Raw genomic sequence first — 23,599 nt, forward strand, 5'->3', positions numbered from 1 at the left:
ACCTTAAAGTTAAATTACTTATTGAGGGAGAAGCAACGAGGAACAGTTATCAAAGGGTTTACTTCCCTCTGATCTGTCTCCTCTCCATTGTCCTATCAAAGTAAAGGTTTAAAAGGCCAAAAATATATTAAAAACAGAATGCACCACTGCATGTGTAGTTCATCCAGAGTGTATGATATTAGATGATATATGATATAAGGTGAGGATCTTGCTTCAATTTTACGTCTTTAGTTCTAACTAATAACAAAAAGTAAAAAAGGTAACAGTCGACTCAATAAAGGTTAAATAATTGTGCTTGATGTTTTTTTGTTGTTTTTTTTTTACTGTGTACCCTCAAATCATTTGCTGACATCCTCAACAGGCTTCTTAAACTCAGTCTTCAAAACTATGAGAATTTCCTGTTCTACATCTTCCAATTAATGTTGCCAAAATGTGTTTTGTTTTTCTGCAAAGGTTTGAACTTTGAGTGTTTAAACAAGAGAGAAAAGTGTGAAAATGTTCGTGCCTGTCTGAGAAAAGTGTATAAAGTGTTTAGTGAGGGGTTTACACCCTTAAAACATCTATAATAATTGTAAAAAATAAAGTTGGCTACCTGGCAGATTTCACGTATCGCGGGTTATTTTTAGAACGTAACTACCGCGATAAACGAGCGACCACTATTTTACAGAGACGAATCGTGATGCCGTTTGAGATCACGATGATATTTTCATACTAATTTTTCAGTATTTTTCCCACCTCGAAATTCATTTTGCTGTTCTTTCTCTTAAATGCTCTTTAAAGTGTTAATACGATGAGTAACTCTAGTCCTTAAATCCCAGCAGTAAACAGAGACAGCAGCATGTATCTGCCCTCTGTTTACCTGATACTTTCTTGGGCTTGGTTACAGAAATAAGGTGGCTTCCTATTGGTTTTAGCACAAAGCATCACAATCACCCGCCAATCCTGGCTTTGCTAAATCAGCTTCCTGTTTGAGTGATTTTAAAATTTTACTGATTGTTTTTAAGCTTAAACTTAAATGGCACTGTGCTTTTGCCACCCAGTCTGACTTGTTTGAGTAGATGAGGCTGAGAGAATCGGTGACTTCCTTTATATCAGGGATGTGAAACTTATATTACATCATCTGCCACTTTAATCTTGGGTGAGCCAGACAAGTGAAGCTCCCCCATGTGTCATTGTAAAGAAGTTTACCTGCACATTTAATCCTGGAGATATCTTAATATATATATATATATATATATATATATATATATATATATATATATAAAATTAGTGTAATTACAACAATATGTCATTTTCCTACCTGACAGAGAAATGCTGCTGTAGTAAATCAAAGAAATTTGTCAGCATGTCACTTTGATCTTAAAAAGTAAGTAATACATGTGCAAAATTATAGACAAGTTAGCTGGTAGCTCATTATCCATAACATCTTGTAGTTGTGATAAGACAGGTTTTTGTGGACCTAATGTAATGCCCCCCAAAAAGAAAATTCTATGGTAGACAGTGAAAAAACAGGAACTTTCTGTCATTTAACAGTTTATATATATTACTTAATTACTTTTGTGCATTATGAATGGCCATGGGAGAGATATTTATTAGTGTAAAACTTATGAAAATATAGTTAAAAGTCCAAAAATCATGGCAGGGGCCCCTAGACCTTCTGTTTGACAGCCCTGATTTAAATAATTTAACACACATTTTTATAAGCTTACTTTAAAGTGATTTCCTCTTCCTCTGATGATGATTATTACTAATCATTTATTTATTTCATAATATGCATTTCGCTTTGTGCATTTTTTTTAAACTTTAAGTTACTATCCATTTTGGCTTTCTCTATGTATTCTGTATATATGTATGAAAATGTTATTATTCGCATAAATAAAGATGACAAGATCCATTTATACAGACAATCATGTCAAGCGTGCAGATCTACAGACTTAAACATATTGTGTTAGAAATATAGTTTAAGCAAACAAGAAATACAAAAGCGTGATGCAAAGCAACTGAAAACTTAGTGCTATTGGTCATATAAAAGACAAAGGTCCATCCAGTTAGTGATTTTATGAATATTTCATTTGTTTGTTTAAGGAAAAATGAAACAATCACTGATAATTGGATGTCAACGGATTTGTTGGATTAATGCTCCTGTCCTTGTCATATTTTCATGAGGATGTTTTTTTTTTAAAGATTTTACCACACTGAGTGGTAAAAGCTGAAGCTCTAACAATATGTGGAGGGAATGGTTTATTTAGCAAAAGAATAATCTAATCCCTGGGGAGACTGATTAGGGCACTGGGCCTGGTTCTCCAATTATTACATACTGTTTAACTGTTGTGAATTGTGACTTGTTCACTAGACTACAACTACAGGTTAAACAGCAGCCACTCTCTTAAAGTTCAGCAGCTGCATTTCAACCAAAAGACAAAAAAAGAGAGAAAAAGAATAGTCTTACATTTCTCTCTCAGCCACACACACCCCCACAAACACACCCACCCACAATGCATACCCACTTGGCTACCCCTCTGTCTCCTTTTTACGCTTTGGGACGAGCAGATATTGGGGTGTAATTTTTACTTTCTGCCGCTCCCCTCTGCATCACTTATCACCGCTATCATCTCTGTGTTGAGCTGTGGCAAGCTGTGGCAGTGGTGATTCAGGGCTTTTGGTGCATGTGAGTCTGTGAATGTGTGTGCATGGGGCTGCGTGACTAATGTTGCAGTCTGCTGAGCGTTGCATGCCCTTATCGTGCGCTGCCGAGGCTGCGCATACACACAATCGCTAATGAGAGGACGAGTGCGTGTGTGACGTTCCTGCAGGTCGTTCCAAAGGCCTGAAGGACTTTTGGGAGACCCGATCCTCTTGGGACAATTTATCCATATTTCAAAGGACAGAAAAAATGAACCCAGTCAGCTGACGAGGGAGAACAGACATGATTATTCACATTCGCACACATTTACTGTAAAACTATTACTTTAGTAGTTGCACCAAACTTAAGTTAAAACTGGAGATGATAAAAGCTGCACAAAAATAGAGCAACAGTATTACTAAATTCTTGTGTACCATCTTTACAACAGATGGCAGAATTGCATAAATTATATATTCCTAAAAACTTCTCGAAGATGACAAAGATTAGTGCCACTGTGGCTCTGTTAGGCTTAGAAATGGTTTAGAAATTTTGGAAATTGCACCTGAAATAAACAATCTTTAAGTTGTTTGTACTATTCAGTAACCTAATCAAGCACTCATGGTTTCCAGTGCCCAGAAACCGGGGCTGCTCTGACTTTTGTTATTTTATATAAAAAGCGGCAACATTCAAGAATCTAATGCAACTTATCATCTTACTCATGCCTTTCACCTTGTAAGAAATAAATGAAGAACCAAGAAAATGCTCTAAGTTAACACTGTTTTACCTGTTCAGCTGATATCTGCCCACTTATGTCCACTGTAGAGATCATTTTTTTTCTGTATTATCCAGTCTCTTTCTCTAGCAGCTGTAAACTGGGACATGAGATGCATTTTGGACAAATTTTGTCTCAAACTTACCATCTTAGCAGATTGTTAGCAATACACTGAGTGTAACGATACAAGTCGCCACCCATCAAAGCCAATTTTCAGGCAGAAACCCTGAGCACCTGTTGATGTACTGTACAGAACACTATTTCAAGATACAGTCTCTAAAATACCTCTTTCTGCCTCAGTGACAACATAAAACTCCTAAATACGGTGTGTGTAAATCTCCTGTGTAAAACTGTAATGAAAAAGTTAATCAGCAGTTAAACCACAGATTTTAAACTCAGCTCATGTGAAGTGAGAAAGAAATAACCGACACCCCCCCCCCCCAATTATGACACACAGCTTTTTTGTAAATGAGTAGATGTGAATTTTGAAAAAATTTGAAACAGATGCCCAAAAACTTTAGGTTTCACATAATGTCTCAGTGTTACCGGATTCACCAAGTTCACAGATTTAAAAGGCACAAATGCTTCACGTGTTACATTTTTATAACTAATCAGCAAAAGTATTTCATATCCTTTTAACAAATAACTTATCTAGATCTAAAAACGTTTTTAACTTTCATTACATTTTAATTTGTGTGTAGCAATGCTGGTACTGCATCAACACACCAATAACAACAATGCTAACCAAACCCTTCTGAAAGCTGGTTCTGACCAACTGGTTTCATATTTGATACCCCAGAATGATCGCCACAGCAGACCCACTGCACTGATAGTGATGGAGCTCAAATCAGATGTGAATAGAGTATGTAAATACACTTTTGGGTAAAGTGCTATGAGAAGAGTTAGGAATGTACCAAATGATAATTTTACCTCTCTGAGGGTCAAGCGGTAACACGCACGCATACGCACTCCTTTGGCCATAAAGGACTAAGCCTTTTAGGCTTTGAACACAAGAGGGTGTTTATGTGAATCGATGATCAAAGACACCCTGGGTTTTGCTTGTACTGACAGCCACACACATACTCACCTTATTCTACTTGACATTCAAAATCAATTAAACAGATGTTCAAACCGGCCGACTGCGTTGTTGACTCAATATTCACATCAGAAGCTATAGACGCAAGTAGCCATAACAACCCCCTGTTCCCAACCTATACGCGCACGAACACACGCACACGCACACACGCACACACACACACACACACACACACACACACATATATATGACTATCTGAAAAGGTCACGCTTAATAGAGGGGACTGCTACATGTTATGTAGAGCATTGTGATGTCTGTCTGTGTGTGCATGATTCGTGGAAACAGACTCGAATGGACAGAGGGGGATAAACTATGGTCTTACATGAAGTGGTCTAGGTGACTGATGTCTACAAAGACTCAGCCGGCTGACAAGCGGGGTCAATCGGACCTAATTGATTGGACTAAGTCTTTGATGGTGTGCTGAGAAAGGTGGAAGAGACACACACACACACACACACACAAACACACAACAACAGAACGAGAGATGAAAGGAAAGAGGTAAAAAAAACTAGAGAGTAGGTGCTCTGAGGTCAGCGTACCTCCAGTCCTTCTGCAGGGCTGAGCGGGGAGGTAGAGGAGGAGGCGGTGGGTGACGATGAGGAGGAGGTGGAAGACGGGGATGAAGGAGAAGTGACTCCTCTTGGGCTGACCTCCACCAGCTTCTTCAGCTTCAGATCCACATGCTTACTGTTTGTACCTGAAGAGAAAGAAAGGGACAAACTGATAAGCAATAAGAGGGTTATTTCTACAATTTATATCAATGTCACACTTACACAAAAACCAAAAAAGAGAAGCGACTTAGTCAGCTCTAACATCCACACACTAAGGCAAACCCACAGATAAGGAATATATACACAACAAACATATGTGAGAATACAACATATACAGTATACACAAACACGTGGAAAGAGTAGGAAGTCTTACATCCTGTTTGCATTATCGCCCAGGTTCTGAGTGTACATGTAGTCTAATCCCACCCCTTATGCTCACAGATAAATGAAGGTGATTTTGATCTTCAAAAATCTGACTTCTTTCCTACTTTTAGCTCCACCCATTTTTTCTTTGTTTTTTAACCTTTTCCTTCCCTCCCTCTCTGTCTCTGCTTGCCAGTAGCTGCAAACAGCTTTATTTTCCAGGGACTGGTAACCACAGCTCCCCTGCCAGGCCAGAGCACTGCACTGAAGAAGATGAAAGAACAGGAGGGCGACCGTTTCATGTGTCACCTCCCCCCGTGACACACACACACACACACACACACACACACACACACACACACACACACACACACACACACACACACACACACACACACACACACACACACACACACACACACACACACACACACACAAGTGTGAGGATGCATGTATACAGATGCCAAGCACAGGCACATGCTTTTGAATGCAAACGTACAAATACACCACATATACACAATGGAGCAGGTAGGCTGAATAACCTTGACTTCCCATTTTCAGTGGAAATATTAACATAATAAACAGTGGTATCAGCCACTTAGTGTTACAATCACCACAATCAATTGCTTTCAAGACTACATAAAAATTACTACCAGCAAAAAAAAAAAAAAAAAAAAAAAAAACCTTACACACAACTGTGAAACAAAAATAGTGCAGAGATACTGAACTTCAAAGCTTGAGGACGCATTTGTCTGTTTTTTATTAATGTCTGTTTCTTCTGGTCCCCTCACTGTACTCTCACCTATCTCACATCGACAGGAAATTAAAGAGGCAAATAAAGTAAATGAAATACAAACAAAGTAATTAGTTTACCTCTGAAGATTTGAGCAAATGCTTTACTGAAGATATTTTTTGTTTTGTTTATGTCTAGGGAGCAGTTTTCAGAGTTTTTAATTACTTTTTTTTTAATTATAAAAGAAAACATAAAAACACCCCAACAGTTTTACACCGACAGTATGGCAGCTTCAAACTACTAAGTTAGAGTGCGTGAAGAGTAGTTTGTGGAAATGAACTGAAAAGATGAAAAGCTTGGGCTCAGGCAAGTGACTAAACGAAAAAATAAGTGAATGAGCAGCCTGGTAATAATTAAATACCTACATAGCTCAACCAGCGCATTGGTTATAAATGTTACAACTAGTGCATAAACCAGTGGTTAGGTTTATGCACTAAAGTCTTCTGGGTTAGGTTTGGGCAGTAAATTCTTCTCAGCTATGTTTGGGACCTAAAATCATGTTGGAGAGCTACAGGCACAAAATCTAATGGATAAATTTACAAAAAGATGGATAACAACTTCTCACTATCTGGTAAATCAAAAATGAAGTATCTTTGGAAATGCATTATCTGTTAGATATTAGGTTAAAATGGTAATTAATTGAAGACAGTGTAATTCAATGTAACTTGAGTGAACGATTGGCAAAGAGGATTTAGGTACTAAAAGGGATGTTAAAGAATGTCCAGGCAGGTCATGAATTAGTTAGAAAAATAAAAGAAGACAGCGAGTCATGCAAAACTGCACAGCGTCAGCCAGTTATTTTACCCAAAAAGGTTAGCTCAGAGCTGGGGTTAGTAAGCTCCAGGGGGCCCTGGGTGCTGGAAGTAGTTGGAAGAGCCTCCAGTGGCAGCAGGTTAGTAGGCAGTGCAGATGCAGATGTGGCAGCGGAATCAACAGCATGATCATCACCACCGAAGTGGAACTGCTCCTCCTCGGCCCTCACATCTCCCTCATCCTCACCCCTTACACCAGTAACACCAACATCCTCATGATGACGTCTGACTCCGTCCAAAACATCTGTAGGTATGGAGTTGGACAGTAGAAAGGAGGCAAAAAATGAAGTAAGGAGCAGAATGAGCAGGAAGGAAGAAAAAGGAGATGGTGATGATGTAAAGAAAAAAAGGGCAACGATGAAGTTTAGAAAATAGAAAGTTGTTAAGAGAACACAATATAGAATAAAGGAGGAGTACAGAGAGAGACATTTGGTTAGTTTGTGATAATATTAGTCTGTGATAAGAATAAGTGTTAGGATCCTGTTGTTAACCATCTCCATCCACATTGTGCTCTCAAAACAACAGTAAATATATTATGATAGCTTTTGTTTGCAGAAAACTCATGGAAAGTTTTAGGGCTCTGTGCACATTTTCTTTCTATCTACACAGATACACTAGTTAATACGTTTATTTATTGGCATGAAAATGCAGCAAACTCCAAAAGAGAGAAGAAAGGTCTCTGAGTACATCGATCTGTGTGGGCTTAGTGCCTGCTCGCAAAAATATCTGACACACAAAGTGAAAATGAGACCCCAGTTTAATTTCCACCAATTCAAGGATCTGTTACCCGCCTTTCTTTTTCCAGATAAAAGACGAAGGGGGAACAAAAACCACAAAAACATGAGTGTATATTCTATTAAATTTGCACAGGGGCTCAATAGAAACAACAGTGTCTCCACATTAGGAACAAAACAAGAAAAGCACGTTAGAAGAAACTCAAATGGAACTGCATGGATAACCCACCATGGATTAAAACAATATAATCAGTACACAGTGTTGCAAGCTCCCTCCTCCGTTATTTACTACTTGGTGGGGGAGAGACCAAGAACAAAGAAAGAAGAGGAGGGAGTCAACATAACAGCATTTTGTGTGTGTGTGTTTTTTTTTCCTTTTCTAATTTGCTAGCTGCGATGTGGAGCGTGCTAGCAAGCGCCCTTCCTGCGTGGCTGGCTGAGGCCTAATTAATGGGAGGCCATGGTGATGGAGTTTGGAAAGTTTCTTTGCGGGCAGCCCGAGCTGCACTTAAAGGACTGTCAATGGCGCTGAAGGAGGAGAGGGAGAGAGAAGGAAGAGAGAGAGGGGCTAGGATTAGCCGTTCTGCTCGGCAGGCCTTGTGTATCACAGCCCACAGCATTTCTCTCTTCTCCTCGCCGCCACCGCCTCCTCCTCCTGTTCCCTTGTTCCGTTCTTTCCTCCAACTCCATTTTTAATGAGATCAACAATTAGTCCAATTCAGAAAAGCTGAAAGAGCAAATAAATCAAGTGCTACCCGCCCTCTGCCTCACTGTCCGTCTCCTCTTCTTCTGCCCGACATGTCGCTGAATGTTTACTCCTCGTTAAGGGATTATTTGTTTTTGATTTCTTCTTTTCTGAGCATAAAAGAAGTGCATCGCCATTTTCAGTCTTTTAGGTATTTTCTCTGACCTATCTTTTGTTGTCTAATCATCTCAAGAACATCAATGCTTAGCCGATAAACCACTGACTGGTAACCATTTTGATAAACCTTTTAATTCATCAGAAAAGCTCAATATTCTCTACTTTTCTTTTGCTTTTAATCAGTCAAACACTTTGTCTTTCTTTGTCCTCTTCACAACTACACAAGTTAGTTTAACTGTCTTTTCCACTTCTCACTTTTTGTCCTCAGCTGTCTCCTCTTTCCCTTTTCTGATCCACCTGAAGAGAATAACCAGAAAGAGGGGTGTAATGTTGAGGAATCATAAACAAATGACTCTGGAGGCCTGATAATGGTCATTACGATAATAACCCCAATTTCAAGGAAATGGAAAGCAGTGGGAAATGCACACGGGCAGCATTTGCTACCTCTGCAAGCTGTTATTAGAAGTGTCTGGTGTTTTGAGCATAATTTGGCCACACAATGCGTTGTGTTGATTAACAATTACTGGGTGAACGAGACGAGGGAGGACTTGCAGGGCAAACTGCTTGTTTGAATATAAGGGTGGTGCTTTTTAGACCCGCGGCTGTTGTCAAATGACATTTTGTTTTTCTCTGAGGATTAAGTAGAACCCCTTTAGAGAGCATAATGGAAATGTGTGTGTCTTAGCATGTGTGGATGAAGAAAGTGAGTGCATGTCGAAAGCATGCTACTGTGACATTTCTTTTGTATTACAGCCCATGAGCATTAGTGAATGTTAGTTAATTACAAATGCTTTTAACAAAACTCTGAAAGTGTGCTAATGTGGATAAATAAAGTGCGAATGGAAATGATCTCTCTATCAAGACTTCATGTTTGTTGCTGCTGTGTGAGCTGACCTCCAGCAGTGCCCGCCTTGCCACCTTTACCACTGCTTGATGGATCCAGCAGGCTCATGTCGGACATCTTGACTCCGGATCGAGCCTCGGCTATCAGCTGCCTGGCTCGTTCTCTCAGCTGTCTTCGCCGCTCAGCATCCCGCTCCTGCACACATGAGTAAAAAAAAACTCTCAGGGACTTTTGGACAGATACATATTCAAAAAGAAAAAAAAAAAAAAATCACGCATTTATTTCCACATCATTGCATCATTTTAAGAAGGTATTGATGTTATAACTGTTATTTAGATATATATGACTGCTTTGCTTAATGGTCTATCATTGTTTTAGGGCTTTATAAGCCCGCTGAATTAAAGCATGCCATATGCACACTGTATATATAGTAACTACTTCTCCATCCTTTTTTTAAATTGGTAACTTACTCCAAAATCTTTGCACTCTGTACCTGAACATGCTATACATGTTGTTACTGTATGTTGATATGGTGATGTCAGTATTGTCTGTCGTCTACTCTGTTACATACACTGAGAGTAAAGAAATAATTGTAGCCCAATTCCTTTTATGTGTATACAAACGTGGCTAATAAAAATGATTCTGATATTATTGTATCGCTCTTTGGCCTAGAGACAAGTCAGCAATCATCTGGCAAACACCAGTCAGAGGGAAAAATAAGTATGCCCCAACTGGTTGCAAATGGTGGCGGGAAGTCCCCATTCACGCAGGCGACCAGTAGACTAGAGACCAGTCAGTGACCCCCGGTAACCAATGGTTGCTAGAGAAAAGTATATATTCTGCAGTCCGCTAGCAACCAAATCAATCGCAAGGATGTTTTAGGTTTAGCTTTGCAGCCATTTTCACCCTGTGACAATGAAACTGAGAATATATATTTTTCCCTAGCAACCAGAGGTTGCCAGAAGGTCACCGACTGGTCTATACTTATGTGCGACTGCTCAGCCTCAATGACCCTAACTAGCTAGTATTACCCAGCAATGATGGTGTAACCTTATAAATGCGCAATTATTAGTGTAATAAACTGCCTATGCTTAAGAAATCACTGCGTTCAGTGATGTTTTCCTACTTGTAAATTTCCTACTTGTTGTTCTTACTCCTTGCTGACTAAAGCACTCATGATGGTACTTGAGTGCATCTGAAAAATCATCATGCATGAAACTATGATCTGTACACACCTGGTACTTCACCAAGCCCTAAAACGTAAACAAAACAAGTCTTAAAAATAATAAAAAAAGTTTTGTTATGAAAAGCATGTACACCTTTCACTGCGTTATGGAGCTAGGAGCACAGAGATAGGCACACGCACCATCTTGGCTCTAGACAGATACAGTATTGAGCTGTCACCATCACAGCAATGGCAGAAATGCCATTTTCAGGTCGATCCAATCTGATCCCCCTGATAACACACACACACACGCACGCGCGCACACACACGAAAACCTTGATGATGTCAATTGGCAAGCACTTAACAGATGATGACCCCACCAAGCAGCACCCTCACTGGGCAGGCCATCACTACATACAGTAACCAGGCAGTAGTAAACAAACATCCTGGACAGGTAATTTAAAATGACAGGAATGTCAGCGGGTGATTTCCAGAAAAATAGGGGACCAAAAGTAGATCAAAATACCAGAAAAACATAAGAGTGAATGCAACTGAACGGCACTGAAAACAGATGGGAAAAGTTATAAGAGAATATACTGACTGAATTTAATAAACATGAAAATGCCTGCATGACTTAAGCCACTGCAGCAGAAGTTAACATAAACTCATCTTTCCAACAACTCAATCTTTAAGCACAAACACACACAAAGTCCTAAATTTGCCCCCCCCCCCCCCCCCGCCCAAACACAGCCACATACGACCCAGGGGAGAATGAAGCTGCATTTTTCTGTCACTGCTCTCCCTCCCTGTGGTTTCCTGTTAATCAGCCTTCTCCATATTGAGGCAGGGGTTTTAGGGCTGGCCTATTGAAGCCGCCCATTTATCCATTAACAAAACAAGCAGCGCCCGCTAATGAGCTACATCTCTCCATTTCCATGTCAATTGTTTGTTTGTAGCCATTGTTTGGCGGGGACAATGGGGTTGTATTGTAAATGACAGCAACCCTAATGCACTCTGTGTATGTGTATGAGAGAGAGCCCAGGGGGATGCCCACAGGGAGATGGGAACACACCTTAGAGAGAGAGTGATTAAAAAAAAAAAAAAGAGGCAGTGGCAGTGGCAGAAGAAAAGAAGACAGAGAGAGAGATAAAGAGCAAGCAGAAAAATAAATGATGACACTACTTAAAGAAAAATACTTCTCTCCCAGGTCTCAGTATCTAACAAAGCAAGGAATCCATAAATATATTTTGTTAGCACTTAAAAAAAGGAACAAGAAACTAAACAAACAGGAAAAGGATCAAATATATCCTGAAAACTGTTTATGAACTGTTTAAACATTAGATGTCTAGACTATATTACCCATTATAAAACACATTTAGTAGTTACATGTATCAGTTTTTCCTAAGTAGAGGAAAAAAGGAAAAGCATTTCATAGGAAAATCCCTACCTTTTTTTTTTAATAAAATGATTTATGAAATTACTTACTAAAATGATTTTAACCATTTTTTGTTAGCAAGGGGTTAATGTACTTAAGGATAAGAAAAGTTTTTTTTTTAAAATATATATATATATATATATATATATATATATATATATATATATATAAAAAAAAGAAAAAGTAGTTTTGGTCAAATCCAAAATCATTACCTTTACCCTCAGGTGGAGCCACCCACAAAAGTCATCTAACTGTGAGCAGGAAAAACCCTTTCAAGGGGGTTGATGTTGTAACTTAGCTCTGGATATAGACATCAGAAATGACATCTGCAACTGCAAATGTTTCCCTCATAACTAAATTATAAAATAAGTACCTGAATCCAGACTCAATTTAGTTTGCTTATGGCGTTATAACCAACAAAGAGCTGTTTATTATTTGTCTAATAGCACACACGTAGGTTGTTACGTGAAAACAAGGGAGGGAGAATCAGTAAAACACAAAAAAGAAAATGCTTTATATCTGGTCTGTGCCATGATCATAACAGTTATTAAGTTGTTTGTGGGACACAGAAGACTTTCAGATTTCAAAATGGTCCCTCTTGGTTGGAGGATAAAGGGGAGCCTAAGCAAGTTTGAGTATCTCTGGGTCTTATTCAGGATTGATAAGAAAGTGTAATGACAGGTGGACCAATGGATTGGTGCAGCGTCAGCAGTTATCAGGGAACTGTACCCAAATGTTGTGAAGAAGAGAAAGCTGAGCCAACAGCCCAATCCATCTACATTTCAACCTTCACCTATGATATCTGGGAAAGAGTATAGCTGAAACCAAGGTCATCTGTAGAATGGCTGGACTGAGCCTTAAAGAAACTCTGACGTCTTTACTGATGAGCGTGTTAATGAGAGACTCAACTCTTTCTGTGGACTTGTAGATTCAAAAGAACAATAATAGCGACAACCAAGATTGAGACTTCCCAACAGAACGTTAAACGTGGGTGATACTACTATGTCCATCCTCTATATTGTTTGTGTCAAACGTTGGGATGTAGCACGGTATGATCCCAAATAGGTGTTTTCTGTTTTGTCACATTCTCATAACAGTATCACACAGAGAGAAACTGCTTTTTCTTCTTTATACTTTCCATCCTTACTTTTTATTATGTTAAAGAAGCATGCTTCTCCCACTTTTTATAAATGCAAAATAAACAGTAATGTCACTAACGGCCTTCTGGCTATGGACTGGTTCCGATACACAATCTGGCCTTTACAGATATGGACAACTACCAGTTCAAGAGTGTGTGTTGTACCATTTTATATAGACATATAGCCCACACAGCCCCCCCCCACACACACACACACACTCCATAAAAACATCCCATTGCATTATTGTTGTTAGCCATTTTGGGGACAGGAAATGGGAAATTGACTTTGCCTATCCAGAGGCAAGGATTAACACTATGCTACTATAAAATGCATCTAACCACCGCCTGGCTCCCTCAGCTAAGGAACCGAGAGAGTGTGTGTGGTGGGTCGGTGAGGGGGCAAAGGATAGGAGAGGAAGGGCTTTTTTAAAAATGTGAAACTGTGTGAAAGACAAGAAAGACAAAGTTTGTCATATAAAATCCTTTTGTGGCATTAACTTTTACAGACGTTGATGTCTGTATGTGCATTCTGTGTTGGTAACGTTAAGAAATTAACAATGAAGAGTATAAGACGACTTTCTTTAAGAGTCTGCACAAAAACTTCAGAATGCTAAAGAGAAATAAACAGTGGTTGTGATAATAAGACTTAAACATGTTTTGTTGCCCCACTTGGTCAAAAAAGGCTCTTTTGATGGTCTAAAGGTCTAAATAATGTAGACTTGGGTGAGGAGAGGTCGTTTCTGGTTACTGTCAAATTTCTAATTCTTTCTCAAAACCTGTTGAGATTTATTTTGGCCACTCAAGTGTTACCACTGCTGCAATTCCAATTACAACTCATTGTTCTGTAGCAACACAATATGCCAGAAGTTTAGGGAAGAGTAGCTGAGCATGTGGAGATTAAATGCTACCTAGTGGACATAATGTTAAAATTAAGTGGTGATTACACTCAGTACTTCCAAGTTGGAAAGTGGCAATAGATACAACAGTGCTTTAACTTGGTTGGACAAGACAACAACAAAGGTGGATCCAAAAAGCCACGGGAATGCAACTTAATAAAAAAACAAACAAGCAAAACACCAAAAACAAAAGAAAAAATAAAAGCAGCAGAAAAATCATTATGTGATCAAAGCTGGGATGAAAAAGCAAGAATGAAAAAAGAGGAGAAAGCTTGTCAGCTGGTGGTCGGTGGGCAGCACAGCTTCAAGAATGGAAACCCAGGAGGAATAGAGACTTTTCTTTTTTAAATGGCGACAGCAAGAACAATCCTCCACTGTCTTCCACTGACTGCTGGGAACATCCAGTGGAAGAGAGGCTGAACGGATGAGTGCGAGTCTGAGACAGAGGGTTCCTCTGTGGGCTTGGCGTCGAGTGAGGACCTCTCTCCGCTCTGGAAGCTCTGTCTGAGCAAGGGGAGCAGGTTGTCGCCTTGGTTGCTCTTTTCTGGGCAAGTAGAAAGAGGGAGGGAGGGAGGGAGAGAGGGAGGGCACGCACCACTGGTCATGTACAGAGACCTGGCGTGGGCACACAGTCATGCCACGCACACACACCCACACCAACACTAAGGGACGCGGACACAATCACTATCTAAAAGGGTTTGCCAACCTCCCAGATAGCCAGCCAGTCTGGCAGCCAGTCATGCAGCTCCAGACATTTGTCATGACAGGCTAATTCACAGTCAAGAGGTGCTTTAGGTCTCTATCTTGTCCAGACTCACACACTCACACTAAAGAACCACAGAACACACATGCACACACCAAGCCAATCAAATAGTCATGTAATCACACACTCTTCAACAATGTTTAAAAGCCACAGAGATTCAGGTAGAAATCAGCTAGTTGTTAAACTCTGATTTTCTGTTACCATATCACCATGTGCCTACTTATGATAATCACAACAAGAAATGTCATTTACATATAATTATTCAGCAACAAATTAGTCGAAACATCACTAAATACAGAAAGCATCTTTATGAACCTTCAAGCAACCACACAGGAATGCCCACAGATACAGTCCACTATAGTTTCAATAGTTTCTATGCAAAGAATTGTTAAAGTTAGAAACTTAGATTTTATTAGACAGCAATCTGTTACTTGTTACAAAATATTTGTTATATTTTCAGTAACACTAAAATGATCTATTATAGTATGCTCATATCATTTTAACACCTAAATATATAAGATCTGGTGACTCAGCAATACTTAATCAACAACAAATATAATGAAGTTATGGTTACAGATGAGGTTATAAGGTTATGGATGGATAACTAATACTTCAACATCTACAAAGATGCTGAAAGGCCAGTCTTCCCAGATCCTTTCTGGAATGTTATCCTCAGAGTAAAACACAGCTAATGCAGGTATTTACAGCTCTATATGCTGGGATGAGCGAGCAGATTAAGGTGGAAAGGAACAAACATCATCATCCTCTTGGTGACAGGAAGGAGTGGGATTTATGGGAAATGTGGTTTTCCAGTTTAAAAAAAAAACCATCTAAACAAAGAGCAGAGATTTTTGTTTGGCTTAATTCCACTGAAAGGTGCAATGCCAGTATTTTTGACAATATTACCAAATTAATAAATCTAATATTTTTCCTCAAATTTAGGTAAAAACAGAAATGGAAAAGAAGGGAGAGGGAGTGAGAGAGGAAGAAGGGGAGGGAGGGAAAGGGAGAGCTTATCGGCTGGCTCCAGACAGAGTGCGCGGATCAATGGGCGTGCGAGGCCCACAGCGATCAATGCATTTGATAAAGATAAAGAAGAGCCACTGTACATGGCTATCAAAGAACCAGGACACAGCCTAATTATGATTCGACGGGTGCGTGCCCATGATAGGGGTCTGTGTGTGCCTGTATGTGTGTGTTATATGTACATAAATATAAATTTGAGAGATGTCGGCGTGGAATTTGAGCAGGAGTGCGGCTTATGCACCTGTGTGTTAGTGTGTGTTTATGTGCAACTGCAAAGATGCAGGAGTGGTGTGCAAGGTTATGTCTGAGGTTTTAAGTACAGTTAGGTCCGTAAGTATTTGGACAATAGCCGGTGCTACAAATACTGCACTACAGTGGATTTTAAATCAGATAATCAAGATGAGATTGAAGTTTTTCAGCTTTAATTCAAGGGGTTTAACATAAGTATTCCATTAAAGGTTTAGAAATTACAGATCTTTTTATATATAGTCTCCTATTGTCAGGAGCTCAGACGTAATCAGACAAACTGAGATAATCATGATCATGAGCCATTTCTCTCCTCCTCCATATGTTTCTCTTGACATCATTCTGTTACAAGTTCATCCTGGTTTCATCTGTTTGACGATTACTCAGAACTGTGCGGTCTCTTTAAGCTGTTTTTGCCCTTCTTAGCCTCGAGTGTAACTAGTAGTTTAAATCTTGTTTTAAATCCTCTCTATATGCATTCATGAAGGCATCTCTTGATTTAAGACTTTGACAATGTCAAAAGTGTTCTTGACTTAGTTAGATGTTGTGAAGTATTTTTTCTTATCATGAACTTTTGTTGTCTTCTGTGGTCTCTCAGGACTTGGGGTGTCTCTTAGCTGGCCAGTGTATTCCCTGTTTTTGAGAAAGTACCAGATTATTGATTTGTCTCCTCCTCACGTTTTTACTGTCTCTCTGATGAGTTTATTTTGTCTTTTTCATACTTACGAACTCCCCCTAACTTGCACTGACATTTCTAGTCCTCATTGAGAGATCTAGAAAAGCGCAATGAACTGTAAGTTCAAAAGTGGAATCAATTCAGATATTATATCTTCTTCATGTGTCATTAAATAGTGAATGCGGGAACGAGCCCACCTGGCCATCAACCTGCTTGTTCAATTACTTTTGAGCCCTTGAAAGTGGTGGGCTATGTATAAAAAAGCAGTACTTTTGGTAAATGTCTTGAATTGAAGCGAAAAGTCTGAATTTCAATCATACCTTAATTGTCTGATTAAAAATCCGCCGTGGTGGTGTACAGAGCCAAAATGATCTGTGGTTCGAGAATATAAAAATCTAGTTTTTGTTTATACATACTGTATGTGCAAAATCTTTTTGGTATCTCTTACTTGTTAACAGTTGAAGCAGCAGTGGAATCATGTGTGAATGACACAGGAGACATTTTGCATGAAAAACAAATTCATATGGTTTGTATACGACAGAATATTGTTTTGAAGTACTGAGTATGTGGCAGAAGAACAAAGGTGTGCGTTTAAAATTCAGCTGATTTTTTAATAATGAGCAAATACGTTAGTGTGTTTGACTTTTGAAGTTCTGTTTAACTGTGGTTCCATAGTTGAATTAACAATTTGCCCTCAGCACAGTGTGTAAGCCGGTGTGTATACTTAACAAAGGACACTTGTACAGTAGGACAGGTAGAACAGGTTGAGTGGGGACATGCACACAAAAGTCAGAGCAGATTGTCGTTCTGACAGACGAGTATGATGGGAAGGTTCTGCCCTTTAAATAGACAGGATAATTGCTGGGGAGAGAGAGACAAAAAAGGTGAAGGGGGTGAGAGAGGAGGCGGCGGAGGGACATAGTAATAGAGAAACGGAGAACATGAGATCAACTCCCTGCCCCCTTTTGAAGAAAACAGAACTCACTTTAGAAGTTATGGCCTGTGTTAGTTCCACTACTGCTTCCTGAGAAAGTTCTCGAAAGTGCCGGGGTTAAGGCGGAGACATTCACTGAGGCACTATAGCTGATTCCAGATAGACTGGTGTGTTTGTGCAGGTCCAGTGATAACAGTTGTTAGTCAAAATAGCTGTTAAAATACAATGCAAGCAGTTTGTAACAGGTCATTGTACCATGTCTGACAAACCCATTCGTACCAGATAATTTTTTTCATTAATCAACCGATTAATTTTCCTCAGTACTGTTCCAAATACTTCAAATGATGCATTAAAAAAGTCAGATCAGTTTCTCTTTAATATCCTTTGTGTATCACTAAGGCTTCCATGTTTCAGACTTCCTCCGACTGAAAAAGTTCACTTTAATTTCTGGTCTTAATTGTTATTTCGTTTATTTAGAATATTTTGTTTATTGCATTGTTCTTTCTTTCTTTGTTTACTAAACGAGTTTGTTATTGTTAAAAACCAAACCAAACTCCACAGACTCTCATTTTAAAAGGATCGACTTAACAGCATTTATATATACGCTTTCATCTTTACAAAAAGAAAATGGGCTTCAATGGATAGATTTTACCTTCATAAAAACTCTGAGTGAAGTGATTTTAGAGGCCTGATTGTTTTAACTGTCCTGAGCCAGGGAGCTGGAGCCAGCAGACATTGGCTAGGCCTATGCATAAAATTAAGTGTCATAACTATACTGTTGAAACGGACCATTGAACAAATATGCAGGTCCTTTTTGACTTTGAGTCTATTTTTTTCTTGAGTTACGCAGACATCATGATGCATCCTACATAACCATTCTGCATTGTGACCAAGATCACATCATTGTTGAGTCACAATGCCTTTGTTTTGCATCAATTTTTAAACGTTCTCTAAACTTGATACTTTGTTCTCTGTATTTTATTCATAAAGCAGAACAAAACGAGGGAGAAAGTAAAAAAGGCAAAACACCAGTGTTAGAGGATGGACATGAAAAACATTTGACACTTCCACTTGGTCAAACGTGAACAATATAACAAAGAGAGAAAGGAGGAGAGGTACATGTGTTCAGGAGAGGTATGTAAGTGTAAGTGAGTTACCGCTTTCTTCTCTGATGGCTTGATCAGCTCTTGTGATGCAATTCAGAGAGCTGTCTTTCTCTTGCTCGTTAACACACACGCACGCACACACTCGATTTAGAGACTGCCTTTGATCTCCACTCCAGCCAATTCGGCCATGACACATACCCACACACTCCAAGACAAGCACGCACACATAGTCCAAAGAAACTCCCCACCAAACTATTTAGTTTCATTAGGGGCAGATTCTTCAAAAAGGACAGAGAACAAGAAGAAGAAAGGAGGGGGTGAGGGAAGGAAGAAGAGGAAGAAGAGAAGAGGGGGAAAAAATGAGCACTGGGAGAAGAAAGGCACTGCAGCCACATTAAAATGAGACCTGGAGAAAAACTATTACTGGTGGGAGAAAGCTGAAAAGGAGAGTAGATGGAGGAGGAGGGGAGTAAAGAACAGTGTGTGAACATAAAGTGTGGACAAAAAAGGAGAGTGCATATGGCCATATTTGCATTTTCAAAACAGACATTTCTTTCCTCTTTCTGCTGCACAGACAACCCTTTACTGGTTGGATTTTCAATGGTCAAATCCATGAGAACAAAACCGAAATCAGAATATGTGAGGACTAAGATTATTTTTTCAGGATTATTTTAGTTTATGTAAAAAGAAGGGACCTGTTATAATGGGCCACTCGTGAGGACCTGAATGTAATGCTTCCAAAATAAAACAGGAAGAACTCACACACAACTTCCATGTTCGGCATTTGAAAAGGTTCCTAAAAATGACAATGTTCAGCCAGAAGGCTTTGTTTTGGTCCCAAATGTCAAAATAAATGGAGGAAGGAAGGAAAGACAAAATACTAACCTGTTATAATGAAATATATGAAATTAAATAAATAACACACAATGTGTTTTTCTTTTAAAGGGACTTTTACACAAGGTTCAGTCAGAGGGCCTTGGGTAAAAGGTAACCTTTTTAATGGCTCTTGGATATTTTCTTTATTGTTTTTTTTTTTTGTTTTTTTTGAATAATAATAATTTCTTTTTTTTTTTTTACATACATCACAGTACAGCCAGAGGGCTTTGTTTTGGTCCCCAATTTAAAACAGAATGAAATCTAATTCAGAAAGAAAGGAGGACATGACAGACGAGTCAGAATGAGAGGACAGACAGCAGATGGGAGTGAGTGACAACACCCACAGGTCACAACAGCAGAGACCCAGGAGTCCTCTCCACTGCTGAGGAGAAGGAAGAGGAATAAGGGGGGTGATGGGGGAAGAAGGGGAGGAAGAGGTGGTTGGGGTGCTGGTCGGCAAAAATCAAACGGGACCCAATTATAGGAATCACAACGAGTCAGTGAGCAGGGAAACTCTCTTACCTGGAAAACACCGAGGCATTTGCGTGCACTCTTGAACGCATTCCACAAGCAAAGCACACACATACTCAAAGACACACACACAAAATAAAAAAAAGACGTTCAAATATGCACAGGTGCTACAAATCTGCACACATACACACACACAAATTTCTGCTTTACAGTTTTCTGCAAAGGAACACACATAGTTGCACATTTTGATTTGTGGGTCCACATGCACACACACTTCTCCCCAAACCAAGTGTGGATCCTGATAATTAGCCTGGCCAGGCCGGTGTGAAATTACTGTTCTCATCTGCTAATGGATGAGAAGACCTGAAGTGAACAGACACACAGAGACACGCACACACACACCTCCTATTAAAAGAATAACAGTGGGAAAGTCCAAAGAGCAAAAGAAAGACTAAAACCAAAACTGGGGATGTCAGGACTAAGGACAAAAAAAAGTCTAGATATTTTTAGGAAAGCTCATTAATTACCCATTGTGGTAGGACTCGACTTAAGCGGTCAAAGAAGTGCAGGAGACTGATGCTGTCCAGTGTAGCAAGTGATTTATTCACCATTCTGTGGCCCAAGAATATTTACAAAGAAACAAATAAGAAACTCAACTCTATAATAAACTCAATTCAAATAAACATAACTGAACTTAAATCAACGGAAATTAAGGTCAAACTGCACACAGCTACACTGACCTGAACCCTTCTTCTGAAACACCTGAGTTCGTCTGCTTAAATAGTCCCCTTAATCAAACACTTTCTCCTCTGGACTATTCCATTCAGTAGGTAGGTGAGATGAACATGATTATATTCATCCTCTACTACTCCTCTTGACTGGCAACATAAACTCTGGTGTAATCAATACATATCACAACATTAAATCTATTTCTTTATAAACCCTTTAAAATCAACTTTATTAAATTATAAGAATTCTTCCCCTCCTGCCCTTGGTCTCTTCCTGTGACCTCAGATGAACCCAGAAGGTATAAAGCAGGAAGTAGAACTACATTTCCTCCTTTTGCTTCTGGAAGACAGGTAGGTAAAGATAAGTTCAAACAATACAAATTAACAGTTGAAATAAATAACATGTTAACTTAACAAACTTGCATGAATTGATTTAAACCAAGATGTTATATTATATAATCTGTAAAAGTGCAGAACATAAACAAACCCGGGATAGTAGATGTTTGCCTATTGCAGATTACATGTGAAATATGGTTAAATCAAAACAAGAATGTTAACTAAGAATGTAGACAAATGGTCTTCTCACCCACTTTGTCACACCCATTTGGCTACTGCTTAGGTAGGGGGTGGTGACATTACAACATTACAAGACATCTGCACCAGTGACTACTGATATGTTGTGAAGGCCACCTATGAGGAGGAGGAGGAGGAGGTGGTGAGGCCAACGCTGGTGAGCACAGAACAATTAGTAGTACTGGTCATCCATCAAAGACTACAGAGAGAGGACAGACAAAGATAAATAAAGAGATGGGAAAGGAAAGAACTGGGGCTCGAAGTCAAAAATCTGACATGAAAGAGAAATGGAGTGAGGAGGAGAGAGAAAGACTGAGAAGGCAGGGAGAAAGAGAGGAACCTGTGACCTTAGATGAAAGAAGCAGTGACTGTGGGCTACAATTAGGGATGGCAGGAGGGAGAGCATAGGTCAGGAGAACAGGGCCACACACACACACACACACACACACACACACACACACACACACACACACACACACACACACACACACACACACACACACACACACACACACACACACACACACACACGTGTCTAACACATTGTTCGTGCTATGTTCACATGAATAGATGAAGACCTGATTTTAGTACAGATAGCTAGTATAGCTGAGCTTGATCATGTATCAGTTTGTATATGTTTCTGAGGTTTCTGTCACATTTAGTGTTAGCTGTGGGGAAAGAAGGTTTCAAACCTAAAACCTAAGTAGCATAACTAGTCTCAACACTCAAAGGGATGTCCTACAGTGTTAAATAGTAAATAACGATTGCTTTTTTTTAAACATTTGAGATGTATGTCATAACACTCTGGGTAATCAATCTCCAATTAATCACTGTTTCACACCATCCCACTTAGACAACATTTTGGCCTGGCCCAGCAGCTGAATAAGCTTTGATTTTTTAAATTTCTATATTAAATCTCACCTGAGTTGATCTTTTTTTGATCTAATCAGTGCACAAGTGTAAAAACAGGAAAAATTAAATCTCTTAAAAATGCCAGAAAAATGAGCCATTTTAACTTCTAACTTCTTTAGAGCTGGCAGACAAAATAAGTAATAGCTCATTTTATCTCTGAAGACAACTCCTGAAATACTGCTGACCAGTGTAATATAATTAGCACTAAAACTATGAGTTTTCTGGAGTATCAGTTTTTCGATAAAAGAGAACTGCATTATCATATAAAAATCCTGACACCTGCAGCTTTGTGTACGACATGATTTCAGTTAAAAGATGACACCTGATGACTCATTTGTCGTTTGTGCTTTGAAAGCTATACGCTAAAGCAGCTAATGTAAGCCCCACCTTTCCCTCACATTAGCCGTTTCCCTTGAAGAACGAAGCCTGCTTTAGCTGAATTAAATTATACCCTATGCATGCTAAACCACAAAGCACCTACTTAGACAGATGGAGAGTTAAATGGGAAAAGCTTGGGCCTCTCCAGCTGATAACACAGACACACACACACTCATGCTAATCAAAACAAGACATCAAGTAATCTAATCTGAATCACTAACAATTATCAGCACATTGGCCTCGAGGCCAGTCGTATTCCTTTGATCAATGTTTTCTATTAAAAAAAGTGTAAACAATTCAATATCTCCCTCCCACCCCTCTTGCTTCCCTTCCTTTTTTATGCAGAGGAGTGTGTGTGTGTGTATGTGTAAGTAAGTGTGTGTTTAGGGGTTATTAACCAATTGTCCTTGGAAATGAGTGAGGAAATAAGGAGGAGAGAGAGAAAGAGTGGAGGGGTGGGTTTGCCTACTTTAAGGAGCTAATCTAAGTGAAGTCCACCATCTTGCCAGACAACAAGGGACAGAAGAGGACCTTTTTTTGTGGCTAAGGAAATATATCAGCACTGCAACAGCTTTGAAAAACTCTTTTAATTTGCTTTCTTCCACTGAAGACTTTTAACGGCTCCCAGTCCTTGGAAGGTCCTCGTTTATTTCCTCAGATTATGCCGAACTGGTTATTCCTGTGGCCGGCGCACAAACATGAACAAACACCGACAACACACACATACACACTTTAAAAACATCTAATTCAAGGGCATATTTCTCTTTAAGGACTCAGGGAGCAAACGCAGGGGGCATGCGGCTGCTGCCTTTTAGATATTTCATTA

General features: G+C 39.4%; 1 protein-coding gene across 6 annotated transcripts in view; it reads right to left on the reverse strand.

Moving 5' to 3' along the window:
* Nucleotides 1-23,599, reverse strand: part of ehbp1 (EH domain binding protein 1) — a 167,911-nt gene that overhangs the window by 41,597 nt on the left and 102,715 nt on the right. For 2 of the 6 annotated variants that reach the window (XM_080869874.1, XM_080869873.1), the window contains 3 exons: nt 9,501-9,645; nt 7,003-7,254; nt 5,031-5,188 (listed from right to left, as the gene is read on the reverse strand). In XM_080869874.1, coding sequence (XP_080726000.1) covers nt 5,031-5,188; nt 7,003-7,254; nt 9,501-9,645 — 555 coding nt within the window. The remainder of the gene's footprint in view (nt 1-5,030; nt 5,189-7,002; nt 7,255-9,500; nt 9,646-23,599) is intronic. The other 4 variants (XM_080869876.1, XM_080869875.1, XM_080869878.1 and 1 more) reach the window with 3 other exon arrangements.

The sequence above is a fragment of the Rhamphochromis sp. 'chilingali' genome (assembly GCF_963969265.1).
Source record: "Rhamphochromis sp. 'chilingali' genome assembly, chromosome: 20".
Lineage (NCBI taxonomy): Eukaryota > Metazoa > Chordata > Actinopteri > Cichliformes > Cichlidae > Rhamphochromis > Rhamphochromis sp. 'chilingali'.